At 59.2% G+C, this 17,663-nt stretch overlaps 1 protein-coding gene across 1 annotated transcript; it reads left to right on the forward strand.

The window, feature by feature from the left end:
• Nucleotides 1-257: 257 nt before the first annotated feature.
• EXOSC2 (exosome component 2) lies at nucleotides 258-6,868 on the forward strand. Its single transcript, XM_075322915.1, has 9 exons — nucleotides 258-411; nucleotides 537-638; nucleotides 3,852-3,897; nucleotides 4,792-4,881; nucleotides 5,038-5,103; nucleotides 5,523-5,591; nucleotides 5,667-5,843; nucleotides 6,061-6,189; nucleotides 6,468-6,868. Exons 1-9 carry the CDS (start codon nucleotides 290-292, stop codon nucleotides 6,546-6,548), a joined length of 882 nt encoding a protein of 293 aa, XP_075179030.1. The 5' UTR covers nucleotides 258-289; the 3' UTR covers nucleotides 6,549-6,868.
• Nucleotides 6,869-17,663: the final 10,795 nt, after the last annotated feature.

Genomic DNA, 17,663 nt, shown 5'->3' on the forward strand with positions numbered 1-17,663 from the left:
AAACTAACGTCAGGAACGACCATGGCCGCTCAGGACACAGCCCGTGACATTTCCACGCCTCAGCCCACCTGATTCTTACCGTTTTGAAGCGCAGCCACCGCGCCGTGTGCACTGACAGGAACAGGCTGCACTGCCCTCCATGTCCACCAGAGAGCGCGCCAACATCACAAATCACTGCCAACAACAAACATGGCCGCTCACACAACATTTGCCCTTAGATAACATGGGCGCGAGAAGTTTATTTCCGGTCACGGGGACCGTGGCTGCGCCCACGTGAGGTGACAGCAAGATGGCGGTGGACGTGCGGTTACCGGCTGCTCGGAGACCGGTGACTGAGGCTCTGGGGGCGGAGAGGAGCTGGCACCTCGTGTCTCCAGGAGACACCATCACCACGGACACCGGCTTCATGAGGTGCGGGCCCGCTTGCTGGCACATGTAGTGCTTCCCAGTATAGACACCGATGCCGGGAATGGTGACACTGATGGCGGCTGTGGCCGAGCTCCGCTCCCCGCTGTGACCTTCTGTCTGTTCTGCAGGGGCCACGGAACCTACATGGAGGAGGACAAGCTGCTGGCGTCTGTGGCTGGAGCGGTGGAGAGAGTCAACAAGCTGATCTGTGTGCGGGCGCTGAAGACGAGGTGCAGGGTCCGGGGGGAGGGGCAATGGTCCAGGGGGAGGGGCGAGAGGATGAGGTGCGGGAGAAAAGGCGAGGGGGCGGGAACAGGGATGTTGTCCAAGGGGAGGTGTGAGGAGTCCGGGGGGGAGGCGCGAAGAGATCGAGGTGCGGGAGGAAAGGCGAGGGGGGGGGGGGGGGGAAACAGGGATGGGGTCCAAGGGGAGGTGCGAGCAGTCCGGGGGGGGAGGGGCGAAGAGAATGAGGTGCGGGAGGAAAGGCAATGAGGCGGGAACAGGGATGGGGTCCAAGGGGAGGTGCGAGCAGTCCGGGGGGGAGGGGCGAAGAGAATGAGGTGCGGGAAGGCGAGGGGGGGGAAACAGGGATGGGGTCCAAGGGGAGGGGCGAAGAGAATGAGGTGCGGGAGGAAAGGCGAGGGGGCGGGAACAGGGATGGGGTCCAAGGGGAGGTGCAAGCAGTCCGGGGGGGGAGGGGCGAAGAGAATGAGGTGCGGGAGGAAAGGCGAGGGGGCGAGAACAGGGATGGGGTCCAAGGGGAGGTGCGAGCAGTCCGGGGGGGAGGGGCGAAGAGAATGAGGTGCGGGAGGAAAGGCGAGGGGGGGGAAACAGGGATGGGGTCCAAGGGGAGGGGCGAAGAGAATGAGGTGCGGGAGGAAAGGCGAGGGGGCGGGAACAGGGATGGGGTCCAAGGGGAGGTGCAAGCAGTCCGGGGGGGGAGGGGCGAAGAGAATGAGGTGCGGGAGGAAAGGCGAGGGGGCGAGAACAGGGATGGGGTCCAAGGGGAGGTGCGAGCAGTCCGGGGGGGAGGGGCGAAGAGAATGAGGTGCGGGAGGAAAGGCGAGGGGGGGGAAACAGGGATGGGGTCCAAGGGGAGGGGCGAAGAGAATGAGGTGCGGGAGGAAAGGCGAGGGGGCGGGAACAGGGATGGGGTCCAAGGGGAGGTGCAAGCAGTCCGGGGGGGAGGCGCGAAGAGAATGAGGTGCGGGAGGAAAGGCGAGGGGGCGGGAACAGGGATGGGGTCCAAGGGGAGGTGCAAGCAGTCCGGGGGGGGAGGGGCAAAGAGAATGAGGTGCGGGAGGAAAGGCGAGGGGGCGAGAACAGGGATGGGGTCCAAGGGGAGGTGCAAGCAGTCCGGGGGGGAGGGGCGAAGAGTTTGGGGGAAAGGGAAGGGGTCAGGGATCAGAAAGAGGAGGCGAGGTAATAAGGGATGGGGGTTTGGGGGAAGGGGTGGGAGGAAGGGACAAGGGTGGGTGTCCAGGGGGAGGGGCAGAGGTCCAGGGGGAGGTGCAAGGGGTGGGGTTGTAAAAGGAGCTGACGTCTGGGGGGAGGGGCAGGGGTCGGAAGCGGGGGTGAGTAATTGGGTTGAGGGGAGGTTTGGGGGGGCAAGGAGAAAAAGGAAGGTCCAGAGGGGGGGGGTGTCACGGGGTGCTTCTCTGATATCACACAATCAACAGAGCGAGAGATGGAGGAACCATCAAAAGAACATTTATTCCAAGCAAAATCAGAATGTCCATCAAATAATCCACCACAAAGAGAGTAAAAATAATGAACAGGAGAACAAGAGTAAAGTGCAAAAAATAGACAAAATTTATTGAATACACAACAAGACATAAAATTCATTAAAATAGAGCACTACCAGTATGTCCTGGGGATGCCAATATAGAATAGACCAGTGTAAATGGCCAAAACAGATCAAAGATACATGCAAGTCGCAGTCTATAGAAATGTGGCTACAGCTGGCCTAAGCAAATCACAAATATTGGGAACATACCCAATAGCCAGGGAACTGTTGAATGGAAAATAAATAGAGGTCAAATCAAACCGTGATTGCCCACCATGTCAGGGTGGGGAATCATGGTGATATCACTGGCTGGGCTGCAAATAAACATAGAACAATAGCAGGGAATAAACATACCATAGCTATATAGCACAAGTGTGCCATTACGATGTATTCCCTTACCTAAAGTGCTGAAGTGCAAGTTACACAAATGCCGGACAGCCAGGCGTAGACACAGACAGTTCCTATAGGGTAGGGAAGGGCATCCTCAGGTGTCAAAAGGTCTCCATCCCATTGGATGGAGACCTTTTGACACCTGAGGATGCCCTTCCCTACTCTATAGGAACTGTCTGTGTCTACGCCTGGCTGTCCGGCATTTGTGTAACTTGCACTTCAGCACTTTAGGTAAGGGAATACATCGTAATGGCACACTTGTGCTATATAGCTATGGTATGTTTATTCCCTGCTATTGTTCTATGTTTATTTGCAGCCCAGCCAGTGATATCACCATGATTCCCCACCCTGACATGGTGGGCAATCACGGTTTGATTTGACCTCTATTTATTTTCCATTCAACAGTTCCCTGGCTATTGGGTATGTTCCCAATATTTGTGATTTGCTTAGGCCAGCTGTAGCCACATTTCTATAGACTGCGACTTGCATGTATCTTTGATCTGTTTTGGCCATTTACACTGGTCTATTCTATATTGGCATCCCCAGGACATACTGGTAGTGCTCTATTTTAATGAATTTTATGTCTTGTTGTGTATTCAATAAATTTTGTCTATTTTTTGCACTTTACTCTTGTTCTCCTGTTCATTATTCCTGTCATGAGTAGTGCTGGCACCTACCCTGCCGTATTGAGGGAGGCTTGGTGCTCATTATCTAATGGCTCTTGGTGTGAGTTATGTCATACAAAGAGAGTAAAGTAGTCCAGTAATGGGATAAATGTCCCGGGGTTCAGTCACTCCTCCAGTACTCCTTCTCCATGGAAATCTGGGTTTCTCACAGTCTCTCTGGGGTGTCAGCTTCTCCCTCAGAGGATCCCTCCACATCTCCGGAAGCCTCATCAAATGGCTTGAAGTCCGCCCGGGTAATCTTTCCAGGCAAATGGGGGCCATCCTCCAGCACATTTATCCCATTACTGGACTATTTTACCCTCTGTGTGGTGGATTATCTTCTGTCTGATTTTGCTTGGAATAAATGTTCTTTGGATTTTTCACTGATCTCTGTGTGATAACGGAGAAGGACCCTGTGACAAGGTTTTAGGGGGTCTATGGTGAGGGGTTCCAGAGGGAAGGGCAGAGAGTAAAGGGAGGGGTCTCGGGGGTGGAGTGAGTGTGGAGGGTCTACATCTAGAGGCGGGAGTGTAAAGCTGAACTGGCCACATAGGAAGTGAGGAACCCATCCTTATATAATGTATAGCTCTGCTTCATCCCAGGTACAATGGAGAAGTGGGCGACATTGTGGTGGGACGGATCACAGAGGTACGAAGACTGCACATTAGGCTATAATACTGCCCCTGTGTGCAAGAATATAACTACTATAATACTGCCGCCTATGTACAAGAATATATCTACTATAATACTGCCCCTATATACAAGAATATGACTACTATAATACTGCCCCCTATGTACAAGAATATAACTACTATAATACTGCCCCCTATGTATAGGAATATGACTACTATAATACTGCCCCCTATGTACAAGAATATAACTACTATAATACTGCCCCTATGTACAAGAATATAACTACTATAATACTGCTCCTATGTACAAGAATATAACTACTATAATACTGCTCCTATGTACAAGAATATAACTACTATAATACTGCTCCTATGTACAAGAATATAACTACTATAATGCTGCCCCTATACACAAGAATATTACTATAATACTGCCTCCTATGTACAGCAATATAACTACTATAATACTGCCCCTATGTACAACAATATAACTACTATAATACTGTCCCTATATACAGGAATATAACTACTATAATGCTGCCCCTATATACAAGAATATAACTACTATAATACTGCCCCCTATATACAACAATATAACTACTATAATACTGCTCCCTATGTACAAGAATATAACTACTCTAATAATGCACCTATGTACAAGAATAAACTACTATAATACTGCCCCTACGTACAAGAATAGAACTACTATAATACTGCCCCTATGTACAAGAATATAACTACTATAATACTGCCCCTATATACCAGAATATAGCTACTATAATACTGCCCTTATATACAAGAATATAACTACTATAATACTGCCCCCTATATACAAGAATATAACTACTATAATACTGCCCCTATGTACAAGAATAGAACTGCTATCCTCTGACTCTTCTGGTTGCGGTAGGTGCAGCAGAGGAGGTGGAAGGTGGACACTCTGTCTCGTCTGGACTCTGTGCTGCTTCTGTCCTCGGTGAATCTTCCTGGTGGAGAGCTGGTGAGTTTTTCCTTGCACTGGGTTTTGTGATTATTTTGGGGTCTCGTCCTTGTGCCTTTTGTCGGGGGGCTTCTATTATTACGTCACCTCTTCTATATAGGCCCATGGCCGCTGGATATTCTGTGCCCCTCTAATCTCGTGTGTTTTGCCTTTCAGAGGAGGAGGTCGGCTGAGGATGAATTGGCCATGCGGGGCTATCTGCAGGAAGGAGACCTGATCAGTGTATCCTCTGGCATCGGGCTGTGACCTCGCTGCTGTTGTCACCCAATGTATTTAGTCTAGAACCTAAAATAGCTGAGGTTTTGTTTCAGTTGGATGAGGTGTGATCATCCTCTGTGATCTGTATGTTTGGAATGTGCAGCATGCGCAGGGTCCCGGCTGCGTGTATCTGCGTGCGGGGTCCCGTCTGCGCGCCCGTGTCCCGTCTGCGCGCCCGTGTCCCGTCTGCGCGCCCGTGTCCCGTCTGCGCGCCCGTGTCCCGTCTGCGCGCCCGTGTCCCGTCTGCGCGCCCGTGTCCCGTCTGCGCGCCCGTGTCCCGTCTGCGCGGCCTCCGCAGGGTCCGGATCTCTAGTTTGCTACAATGTATCAGTCTAGTCCTTGGTCTTTTTTCGCGTCTGCGGTCCCTTAACTCGCTGGCTCAGGCGGAGGTGCAGGCGGTGTACTCTGACGGCGCGGTCTCGTTACACACTCGCAGTCTGAAGTACGGCAAGGTGAGGTGTCTGTGTCGGTGTGTATCTGGGGGTCCACAGAGACCCCTTTGGTGAACGGTCTTTTTTTGCTTTTAGCTCGGACAGGGCGTCCTGGTGCAAGTGTCGCCATCGCTGATAAAGAGGCGCAAGACTCACTTCTACAATCTGCCCTGCGGAGCCTCCATCATCCTGGGCAACAATGGCTTCATCTGGCTGTACCCCACCCCGGAGCAGACGGAGGAGGAAGCCGGGGGCTTTATCACCAATCTGGAGGTGGGACCCCTGCCCAGGACTTCTCACAGCTCAGGGTTTGTTACATTTGGATCCAGTCCGTGGCTTCCTGCACTGATACATTGTAACAGACCGTCATGGCAGGAATGAACTTTGGATGCCATTGTAGCAAACCTGCAGCTGTGAGAAGTGTTGGGTCCTCCAGTGGTTTTTAGCCTCTGTATGAGGATATATTGAAGCCCCTGTTCTCTGTCCGCAGCCGATCCCCCTCGCTGACCGGGAGGTGATTTCTCGCCTGAGGAACTGTATCCTGGCCCTGAGCTCCCAGAAGATGCTCCTCTACGACACCAGCATCCTGTACTGCTACGAGGCGTCTGTGCCTCACCAGGTACGGGGGGCTTCTGGGGGCGTCCATAGGCCGAGCGCTTACACACAGCGCCGCAGGATGCATGTGCGGCTGCTCGTCTGTGCGGATAAGCGGCTGCAGAATATAATGGGGTGACGGCGTATTCCTGTATCTGCAGGATCAACCGTGGGTGGCTGTCCGCTTTTAAAGGGACCCTAACCCCCGATCTCTGGGTGGGCTACCTCCGGGGGTGGATTAGAGAACGGTTATTTCAGCGCCTCTTTTTATGACTGATTTAGGTTTTTTTTTTCTCTTTGCAGATTAAGGATCTTCTGAAGATGGAGATAATAGAAGACATTGTGCTGGAGACCAGGCAGCGCCTCGTGGATCAGGAGGGGTAGTGCTCGCCGGGTATAGGAAGAACACCATCACCATAGAGTCGGGGGGGGGGGGCACAAATCCTGCTCAGTGGGGTCCAGTGTCCTTGTGGGGTCACGTCCTCCAGTGGCCAAAATGTGCTATAGATTGTCTGATGTTTGTAATGGAAATGCTGCTCTGGAGCCAGGCTGTGAGGTGGAGGCTGTGAGGTGGAGGCTGTGAGGTGGAGGCTGTGAGGTGGAGGCTGTGAGGTGGAGGCTGTGAGGTGGAGGCTGTGAGGGTGGAGGCCGGGCCCAGGGCTGGGGATCCAATATTTTTATATAAAATCTTCCTTAAATAACAAGACTGAGTAATGTATTCTTTAGGCCGGCTTCTCACTTGCGAGTTTCTCGCAGTAGAGCAATGTGAGAAAATCTCGCATTGGAATCGGACACGTTAGTGAATGATTCAGCTCGCATTTGCGTTTTTTTTTTTTTTTTTTCTCGGTCCAAATCGGACTGAGAAAAAAATCTCAGCATGCTGCTTTTTTGCGAGTTTCCGCTGCGAGTCTCTCCAATGCAAGTCTATGGGAGCGTGTAAATAATCGGATGTCACGGGACGGCACTCACACCATCGTAGTGACATCCGATTTTCTAGATACATTTCTCGCATGTTTCCTAAAACACTGGAAACGAGCGATGTCTCCCAATGTCTGTCAATCACTATTCTCTGTCAGTCGGTCTCTCCCTCTCGGTCTCTATTCTCTCTCGGTCGGTCTGTCACTATCTCTGTCCCTCACTCTCTGTCCATGTCGGTCTATCCCTCTCATATACGCACCGATCCCCAGCGTGGCGCTGCACGGCGTTCACACTGCTCCGGCGGCTTCTCTTTTGAAAAAGCCGGCCGCTCATTATTCAATCTCGTATTCCCTGCTTTCCCCGCCCACCGGCACCTATGATTGGTTGCAGTCAGACACGCCCTCACGCTGAGTGACAGCTGTCTCACTGCAACCAATTACAGCCGCCGGTGGGTGTGTCTATGCTGTGCAGTAAAGTAAAAACGGCATGCGGTCAACCCCAATTTTAATACCAGCCAGATAAAGCCATACGGCTGAAGGCTGGTATTCTCAGGATGGAGAGCTCCACGTTATGGGGAGCCCCCCAGCCTAACAATATCAGCCAGCAGCCGCCCGGAATTGCCGCATCCATTAGATGCGACAGTTCTGGGACTGTACCCGGCTCTTCCTGATTTGCCGTGGTGCGTTGGCAATCGGGGTAATAAGGAGTTAATGGCAGCCCATAGCTTGCCACTAAATCCTAGATTAATCATTGGAGGTGTCTATGAGACACCCCCAATGATTAACCTATAAATTAAAGTTAACACACACTGAAAAAAATCCTTTATTTGAAATAATAAACAATAACAAAGACCCTCATTCACCACTTTATTAAGTACCCAAAAAACCCATCCTTGTCCGATGTAATCCACGGAGGTCCCTCGACGTTGTCAGCTCTGCTACATCAGAAGCTGACAGAGAGCGGTCACAGAGCACGACCGCTCTCTGTGAGCTCCCCGCAGCGACTGAAGTGAGTCGCGCTATCAGTGATGACGTCATTCAGGTCACCCACGGCCACTGCTCTCAGCGTGAGGACTTCTGCTGTGGCCGCGGGTGACCTCAGTGACGGCACCACTGATAGCGCGACTCACTGCGGTAACTCAGGGGATTTGCGGTCACTGGTGAGATCTTCAGCGGTGACCGAAATCAGGGCATGCCACACAGACAGAGCCGCAGGATGACAAAGTCGTCGGGTGACGTTCATCCGACTTTATTCTGATAGCGCGGCTCTGTCTGTGTCTGCTGTCAGCGGCCATTCAGCTCTGCTACATGGCTCTGTCTGTGTCTGCTGTCAGCGGCCATTCAGCTCTGCTACATGGCTCTGTCTGTGTCTGCTGTCAGCGGCCATTCAGCTCTGCTACATGGCTCTGTCTGTGTCTGCGGCCATGTAGCAGAGCTTAATGGCAGATGACAGCTGCTAAGGTAAAAAAAGGAACACACACGCATCACACACGCTAGCCAAATCATTAATTTATTCAGAAATAGCATCGCACTTGCACCTAACGTGAACTAAAATCAGCCGAGTGTTTTCAGCCCAGTCGGACCGATTTTTCTCTCATAGATGTGTTTCCAGCCTTACACCTGCAGAAAAAAGGGCTAAGAGCAAAGAAAATTCCCCTCCTAGAAGGCATGAGGCCCGCGCGTCCTGAAGCCTCCGCCCCCCCGCACAGAGGCCCGCGCGTCCTGAAGCCTCCGCCCCCCGCAGAGAAGCCCGCGCGTCCTGAAGCCTCCGCCCCCCGCAGAGAAGCCCGCGCGTCCTGAAGCCTCCGCCCCCCGCACAGAGGCCCGCGCGTCCTGAAGCCTCCGCCCCCCGCACAGAGGCCCGCGCGTCCTGAAGCCTCCGCCCCCCGCACAGAGGCCCGCGCGTCCTGAAGCCTCCGCCCCCCGCACAGAGGCCCGCGCGTCCTGAAGCCTCCGCCCCCCGCACAGAGGCCCGCGCGTCCTGAAGCCTCCGCCCCCCCGCACAGAGGCCCGCGCGTCCTGAAGCCTCCGCCCCCCGCACAGAGGCCCGCGCGTCCTGAAGCCTCCGCCCCCCGCACAGAGGCCCGCGCGTCCTGAAGCCTCCGCCCCCCGCACAGAGGCCCGCGCGTCCTGAAGCCTCCGCCCCCCGCACAGAGGCCCGCGCGTCCTGAAGCCTCCGCCCCCCGCACAGAGGCCCGCGCGTCCTGAAGCCTCCGCCCCCCGCACAGAGGCCCGCGCGTCCTGAAGCCTCCGCCCCCCGCACAGAGGCCCGCGCGTCCTGAAGCCTCCGCCCCCCGCACAGAGGCCCGCGCGTCCTGAAGCCTCCGCCCCCCGCACAGAGGCCCGCGCGTCCTGAAGCCTCCGCCCCCCGCACAGAGGCCCGCGCGTCCTGAAGCCTCCGCCCCCCGCACAGAGGCCCGCGCGTCCTGAAGCCTCCGCCCCCCGCACAGAGGCCCGCGCGTCCTGAAGCCTCCGCCCCCCGCACAGAGGCCCGCGCGTCCTGAAGCCTCCGCCCCCCGCACAGAGGCCCGCGCGTCCTGAAGCCTCCGCCCCCCCGCACAGAGGCCCGCGCGTCCTGAAGCCTCCGCCCCCCCGCACAGAGGCCCGCGCGTCCTGAAGCCTCCGCCCCCCGCACAGAGGCCCGCGCGTCCTGAAGCCTCCGCCCCCCGCACAGAGGCCCGCGCGTCCTGAAGCCTCCGCCCCCCGCACAGAGGCCCGCGCGTCCTGAAGCCTCCGCCCCCCCGCACAGAGGCCCGCGCGTCCTGAAGCCTCCGCCCCCCCGCACAGAGGCCCGCGCGTCCTGAAGCCTCCGCCCCCCGCACAGAGGCCCGCGCGTCCTGAAGCCTCCGCCCCCCGCACAGAGGCCCGCGCGTCCTGAAGCCTCCGCCCCCCGCACAGAGGCCCGCGCGTCCTGAAGCCTCCGCCCCCCGCACAGAGGCCCGCGCGTCCTGAAGCCTCCGCCCCCCGCACAGAGGCCCGCGCGTCCTGAAGCCTCCGCCCCCCGCACAGAGGCCCGCGCGTCCTGAAGCCTCCGCCCCCCGCACAGAGGCCCGCGCGTCCTGAAGCCTCCGCCCCCCCGCACAGAGGCCCGCGCGTCCTGAAGCCTCCGCCCCCCGCACAGAGGCCCGCGCGTCCTGAAGCCTCCGCCCCCCGCACAGAGGCCCGCGCGTCCTGAAGCCTCCGCCCCCCGCACAGAGGCCCGCGCGTCCTGAAGCCTCCGCCCCCCGCACAGAGGCCCGCGCGTCCTGAAGCCTCCGCCCCCCGCACAGAGGCCCGCGCGTCCTGAAGCCTCCGCCCCCCGCACAGAGGCCCGCGCGTCCTGAAGCCTCCGCCCCCCGCACAGAGGCCCGCGCGTCCTGAAGCCTCCGCCCCCCGCACAGAGGCCCGCGCGTCCTGAAGCCTCCGCCCCCCGCACAGAGGCCCGCGCGTCCTGAAGCCTCCGCCCCCCGCACAGAGGCCCGCGCGTCCTGAAGCCTCCGCCCCCCGCACAGAGGCCCGCGCGTCCTGAAGCCTCCGCCCCCCGCACAGAGGCCCGCGCGTCCTGAAGCCTCCGCCCCCCGCACAGAGGCCCGCGCGTCCTGAAGCCTCCGCCCCCCGCACAGAGGCCCGCGCGTCCTGAAGCCTCCGCCCCCCGCACAGAGGCCCGCGCGTCCTGAAGCCTCCGCCCCCCGCACAGAGGCCCGCGCGTCCTGAAGCCTCCGCCCCCCGCACAGAGGCCCGCGCGTCCTGAAGCCTCCGCCCCCCGCACAGAGGCCCGCGCGTCCTGAAGCCTCCGCCCCCCGCACAGAGGCCCGCGCGTCCTGAAGCCTCCGCCCCCCGCACAGAGGCCCGCGCGTCCTGAAGCCTCCGCCCCCCGCACAGAGGCCCGCGCGTCCTGAAGCCTCCGCCCCCCGCACAGAGGCCCGCGCGTCCTGAAGCCTCCGCCCCCCGCACAGAGGCCCGCGCGTCCTGAAGCCTCCGCCCCCCGCACAGAGGCCCGCGCGTCCTGAAGCCTCCGCCCCCCGCACAGAGGCCCGCGCGTCCTGAAGCCTCCGCCCCCCGCACAGAGGCCCGCGCGTCCTGAAGCCTCCGCCCCCCGCACAGAGGCCCGCGCGTCCTGAAGCCTCCGCCCCCCGCACAGAGGCCCGCGCGTCCTGAAGCCTCCGCCCCCCGCACAGAGGCCCGCGCGTCCTGAAGCCTCCGCCCCCCGCACAGAGGCCCGCGCGTCCTGAAGCCTCCGCCCCCCGCACAGAGGCCCGCGCGTCCTGAAGCCTCCGCCCCCCGCACAGAGGCCCGCGCGTCCTGAAGCCTCCGCCCCCCGCACAGAGGCCCGCGCGTCCTGAAGCCTCCGCCCCCCCGCACAGAGGCCCGCGCGTCCTGAAGCCTCCGCCCCCCGCACAGAGGCCCGCGCGTCCTGAAGCCTCCGCCCCCCGCACAGAGGCCCGCGCGTCCTGAAGCCTCCGCCCCCCGCACAGAGGCCCGCGCGTCCTGAAGCCTCCGCCCCCCGCACAGAGGCCCGCGCGTCCTGAAGCCTCCGCCCCCCGCACAGAGGCCCGCGCGTCCTGAAGCCTCCGCCCCCCGCACAGAGGCCCGCGCGTCCTGAAGCCTCCGCCCCCCGCACAGAGGCCCGCGCGTCCTGAAGCCTCCGCCCCCCGCACAGAGGCCCGCGCGTCCTGAAGCCTCCGCCCCCCGCACAGAGGCCCGCGCGTCCTGAAGCCTCCGCCCCCCGCACAGAGGCCCGCGCGTCCTGAAGCCTCCGCCCCCCGCACAGAGGCCCGCGCGTCCTGAAGCCTCCGCCCCCCGCACAGAGGCCCGCGCGTCCTGAAGCCTCCGCCCCCCGCACAGAGGCCCGCGCGTCCTGAAGACTCCGCCCCCCGCAGAGAGGCCCGCGCGTCCTGAAGACTCCGCCCCCCGCAGAGAGGCCCGCGCGTCCTGAAGACTCCGCCCCCCGCAGAGGCCCGCGCGTCCTGAACACTCCGCCCCCCGCAGAGAGGCCCGCGCGTCCTGAACACTCCGCCCCCCGCAGAGAGGCCCGCGCGTCCTGAAGACTCTGTTCTCACAGAGATGCTCAAGTATTATATAGACTCCGCCCCTCCAGAGAGAACTGAACGTCACGAAAACTCCGCCCCAACAGAGAGGCCGGAGAGATGATGACTACATAGTGAAGAGTCTTGTCCTCACATCTCTATAGGAAAGGCCAGAGTTATGATCATCTTGTCGGTGATTGACAGCAATTCATACAGGAAACATTCTCAATCACTATGTAAAAATGGGGTTAAGCACAACTGTGGGTTGGGGTTACTCGTGATGCTGGCTCTGTGGGGGCGGGGTTACTCGTGATGCTGGCTCTGTGGGGGTGGGGTTACTCGTGATGCTGGCTCTGTGGGGGCGGGGTTACTCGTGATGCTGGCTCTGTGGGGGCGGGGTTACTCGTGATGCTGGCTCTGTGGGGGTGGGGTTACTCGTGATGCTGGCTCTGTGGGTCGGGGTTATTCATGATGCTGGCTCTGTGGGTCGGGGTTACTCGTGATGCTGGCTCTGTGGGTCGGGGTTACTCGTGATGCTGGCTCTGGGGGCGGGGTTACTCGTGATGCTGGCTCTGTGGGGGCGGGGTTACTCGTGATGCTGGCTCTGTGGGGGCGGAGTTACTCGTGATGCTGGCTCTGTGGGGGCGGGGTTACTCGTGATGCTGGCTCTGTGGGGGCGGGGTTACTCGTGATGCTGGCTCTGTGGGGTCGGGGGTTATTCGTGATGCTGGCTCTGTGGGGGTGGGTTACTCGTGATGCTGGCTCTGGGGGCGGGGTTACTCGTGATGCTGGCTCTGTGGGGGCAGGGTTACTTGTGCTGCTGGCTCTGTGGGGGTGGGTTTACTCGTGATGCTGGCGCTGTGGAGGTGGGATTACTCGTGATGCTGGCTCTGTGGGGTCGGCCTTACTCGTGATGCTGGCTCTGTGGGGGCGGGGTTACTCGTGATGCTGGCTCTGTGGGGGCGGGGTTACTCGTGATGCTGGCTCTGTGGGGGCGGGGTTACTTGTGATGCTGGCTCTGTGGGGGCGGGGTTACTCGTGATGCTGGCTCTGTGGGGGTGGGGTTACTCGTGATGCTGGCTCTGTGGGTCGGGGTTATTCATAATGCTGGCTCTATGGGGGCGGGGTTACTCGTGATGCTGGCTCTGTGGGGGCGGGGTTACTTGTGATGCTGGCTCTGTGGGGGCGGGGTTACTCGTGATGCTGGCTCTGTGGGGGTGGGGTTACTCGTGATGCTGGCTCTGTGGGTCGGGGTTATTCATGATGCTGGCTCTGTGGGTCGGGGTTACTCGTGATGCTGGCTCTGTGGGGGCGGGGTTACTCGTGATGCTGGCTCTGTGGGGGCGGGGTTACTCGTGATGCTGGCTCTGTGGGGGCGGGGTTACTCGTGATGCTGGCTCTGTGGGGGCGGGGTTACTCGTGATGCTGGCTCTGTGGGGGTGGGGTTACTCGTGATGCTGGCTCTGTGGGTCGGGGTTACTCGTGATGCTGGCTCTGTGGGTCGGGGTTATTCGTGATGCTGGCTCTGTGGGTCGGGGTTACTCGTGATGCTGGCTCTGTGGGGGCGGGGTTACTCGTGATGCTGGCTCTGTGGGGGCGGGGTTACTCGTGATGCTGGCTCTGTGGGGGCGGGGTTACTCGTGATGCTGGCTCTGTGTGGTCGGGGGTTACTCGTGATGCTGGCTCTGTGGGGGCGGGGTTTACTCGTGATGCTGGCGCTGTGGAGGTGGGATTACTCGTGATGCTGGCTCTGTGGGGTCGGCCTTACTTGTGATGCTGGCTCTGTGGGGGCGGGGTTACTCGTGATGCTGGCTCTGTGGGGGTGGGGTTACTCGTGATGCTGGCTCTGTGGGTCGGGGTTACTCGTGATGCTGGCTCTGTGGGTCGGGGTTATTCGTGATGCTGGCTCTGTGGGTCGGGGTTACTCGTGATGCTGGCTCTGTGGGGGCGGGGTTACTCGTGATGCTGGCTCTGTGGGGGCGGGGTTACTCGTGATGCTGGCTCTGTGGGGGCGGGGTTACTCGTGATGCTGGCTCTGTGTGGTCGGGGGTTACTCGTGATGCTGGCTCTGTGGGGGCGGGGTTTACTCGTGATGCTGGCGCTGTGGAGGTGGGATTACTCGTGATGCTGGCTCTGTGGGGTCGGCCTTACTTGTGATGCTGGCTCTGTGGGGGCGGGGTTACTTGTGATGCTGGCTCTGTGGGGGCGGGGTTACTCGTGACGCTGGCTCTGTGGGGGCGGGGTTACTCGTGACGCTGGCTCTGTGGGGGCGGGGTTACTCGTGATGCTGGCTCTGTGGGGGCGGGGTTACTCGGGACGCTGGCTCCGTGGGGGCGAGGTTATGCACATTTACGGTTTTCTCCGGGTTTACAAAGCCTTTTGACTTTAGTGGTTTGCAGGACAGTACCTCCATCTCGGCCCTTAGACCTCAGAATTGCTTCTTGTATGACGCTGCAGTAATCACACGCCACATTTAACCATTGCCTTTAATTAAAGCTGCTGAAATCAGAGCTGCACATTTCTTATAAATGTCCTGAGTGCTGGTCAGGTCTGAGCGAGCGCTGCTCATTAAATCGACACCGAGCAGGGGCGCTGCATACACTGGGTGAGTTGGGGGGGAGGGGAAAGAGCCTCCATATTTTCCTTGTTGTGTCCATCATTAAATCTTCAGTAACTCCCATACACACCAATATTTAATCCACTGTTCAGACCATCATGGACCCCTCCCCATAATGAAATGTTCCTGCTGCCAAAACTAACAAGGGGCCAGAAACTGCCCCAAAATGTCAGGATCTGCTATAACATAATTCAGAACACATCCACACGTCCATACAAAGATGGCGAAGTCTGAGCTCCACTGACCCTATTGGTACAGGTACAGAGCCTCGTCTGCTCCTCGCAGCCCCCCCCTCCCTCTTGGCGGCTGCTGCAGTTACAACCCAATGTGCTAAAAGTAAGTGACCCCCCGCCCCCATAAACAAATCCCCTGCTTCTCCCACGTGACAGCGCAATCCGAGATCCTTGTGCAACGTCTCTTTATTCACCCCCTAAATCTGACGTTTCCTGCACATTATTTCCCTTTTCCGATCTTGACGTCTCGCGGTCACTTCTCCTTTCCCAAAAAAGAAACTGACAAAAAGTGAAAGCATGAAATCATCATTTATGTTCCAGTAAGAATCACCACAGGTCAGCCTCCAGCCCCGGACCGGCCGCCCCTCCAGACCCGATACGGCCGACCCTCCAGACCCGACCCGGACGCCCCTCCAGACCCGGACCGGCCGACCCTCCAGACCCGACACGGCCGCCCCTCCAGACCCGACACGGCCGCCCCTCCAGACCCGACACGGCCGCCCCTCCAGACCCGACCCGGACGCCCCTCCAGACCCGACCCGGACGCCCCTCCAGACCCGACCCGGACGCCCCTCCAGACCCGACCCGGACGCCCCTCCAGACCCGACACGGCCGACCCTCCAGACCCGACACGGCCGACCCTCCAGACCCGACACGGCCGACCCTCCAGACACGACACGGCCGACCCTCCAGACACGACACGGCCGACCCTCCAGACCCATCACGGCCGCCCCTCCAGACCCGACCCGGACGCCCCTCCAGACCCGACCCGGACGCCCCTCCAGACCCGACCCCGACGCCCCTCCAGACCCGACCCCGACGCCCCTCCAGACCCGACCCCGACGCCCCTCCAGACCCGACCCGGACGCCCCTCCAGACCCGACCCGGACGCCCCTCCAGACCCGACCCGGACGCCCCTCCAGACCCGACCCGGACGCCCCTCCAGACCCGACCCGGACGCCCCTCCAGACCCGACCCGGACGCCCCTCCAGACCCGACCCGGACGCCCCTCCATCACTATAACCAGGGAGGGGCAGATACCTGTACTGGAATCAAACGCCCCCCACAGGTCGGCCACAATCTTACATCTGTGTTATGATGCGCACCTCCCCCCCTTCAAGGTCCAAACTCCTCCGCAGGTGTCCTGTGTACCTGGCAGCAGATCCTCTTTGATGCTCCGTGGATCAGATTTGTTTATTTCCCACAACCCAAAGATAATCAATCAGACGGAGACCTGAAGCTGTCAACTCAACCCTCCGACCATTCCTAACAGAGGCGCTGCCATGAAACGGACACATCCATATGATGAGGACACCGCATCTCCAAGCATGAACACCCCATAAGACCCTCCGTATACAGGGAGCACCCCACAAGACCCTCCGTATACAGGGAACACCCCACAAGACCCTCCGTATACAGGGAACACCCCACAAGACCCTCCGTATACAGGAAACACCCCACAAGACCCTCCGTATACAGGAAACACCCCACAAGACCCTCCGTATACCGGGAACGCCCCAGAAGACCCTCCGTATACCGGGAACGCCCCAGAAGACCCTCCGTATACCGGGAATGCCCCAGAAGACCCTCCGTATACCGGGAACACCCCACAAGATCCTCCGTATACCGGGAACACCCCACAAGATCCTCCGTATACCGGGAACACCCCACAAGATCCTCCGTATACCGGGAACACCCCACAAGATCCTCCGTATACCGGGAACGCCCCACAAGATCCTCAGTGTACAGGGAACGCCCCACAAGACCCTCCGTGTACAGGGAACGCCCCACAAGACCCTCCGTGTACAGGGAACACCCCACAAGACCCTCCGTGTACAGGGAACACCCCACAAGACCCCCCTTATACTGGGAACACCCCACAAGACTCTCCATATACAGGGAACACCCCACAAGACTCTCCGTATACAGGGAACACCCCACAAGACTCTCCGTATACAGGGAACACCCCACAAGACTCTCCGTATACAGGGAACACCCCACAAGACTCTCCGTATACAGGGAACACCCCACAAGACTCTCCGTATACAGGGAACACCCCACAAGACTCTCCGTATACAGGGAACACCCCACAAGACTCTCCGTATACAGGGAACACCCCACAAGACTCTCCGTATACAGGGAACACCCCACAAGACTCTCCTTATACAGGGAACACCCCACAAGACTCTCCTTATACAGGGAACACCCCACAAGACCCTCCGTATACAGGGAACACAACAGAAGACCCTCCGTATACAGGGAACACCCCACAAGACTCTCCGTATACAGGGAACACCCCACAAGACCCTCCGTATACAGGGAACGCCCCACAAGACCCTCCGTATACAGGGAACGCCCCACAAGACCCTCCGTATACAGGGAACGCCCCACAAGACCCTCCGTATACAGGGAACGCCCCACAAGACCCTCCGTATACAGGGAACGCCCCACAAGACCCTCCGTATACAGGGAACACAACAGAAGACCCTCCGTATACAGGGAACACAACAGAAGACCCTCCGTATACAGGGAACACCCCACAAGACTCTCCGTATACAGGGAACACCCCACAAGACCCTTCGTATACAGGGAACACCCCACAAGACCCTCCGTATACAGGGAACACCCCACAAGACTCTCCGTATACAGGGAACACCCCACAAGACCCTTCGTATACAGGGAACACCCCCACAAGACCCTCCGTATACAGGGAACACAACAGAAGA

This window comes from Anomaloglossus baeobatrachus, chromosome 9, assembly GCF_048569485.1.
Source record: "Anomaloglossus baeobatrachus isolate aAnoBae1 chromosome 9, aAnoBae1.hap1, whole genome shotgun sequence".
Lineage (NCBI taxonomy): Eukaryota > Metazoa > Chordata > Amphibia > Anura > Aromobatidae > Anomaloglossus > Anomaloglossus baeobatrachus.

Excerpts from the sequence above, each read along its gene's own strand:
- EXOSC2 (XM_075322915.1), top strand. The coding sequence starts at position 290 with ATGGCGGTGGACGTGCGGTTACCGGCTGCTCGGAGACCGGTGACTGAG. Across the intron at positions 412-536 it reads ACGGACACCGGCTTCATGAG|GGGCCACGGAACCTACATGG; the intron begins GTGCGGGCCCGC and ends TCTGTTCTGCAG. Across the intron at positions 6,190-6,467 it reads AGGCGTCTGTGCCTCACCAG|ATTAAGGATCTTCTGAAGAT; the intron begins GTACGGGGGGCT and ends TTCTCTTTGCAG.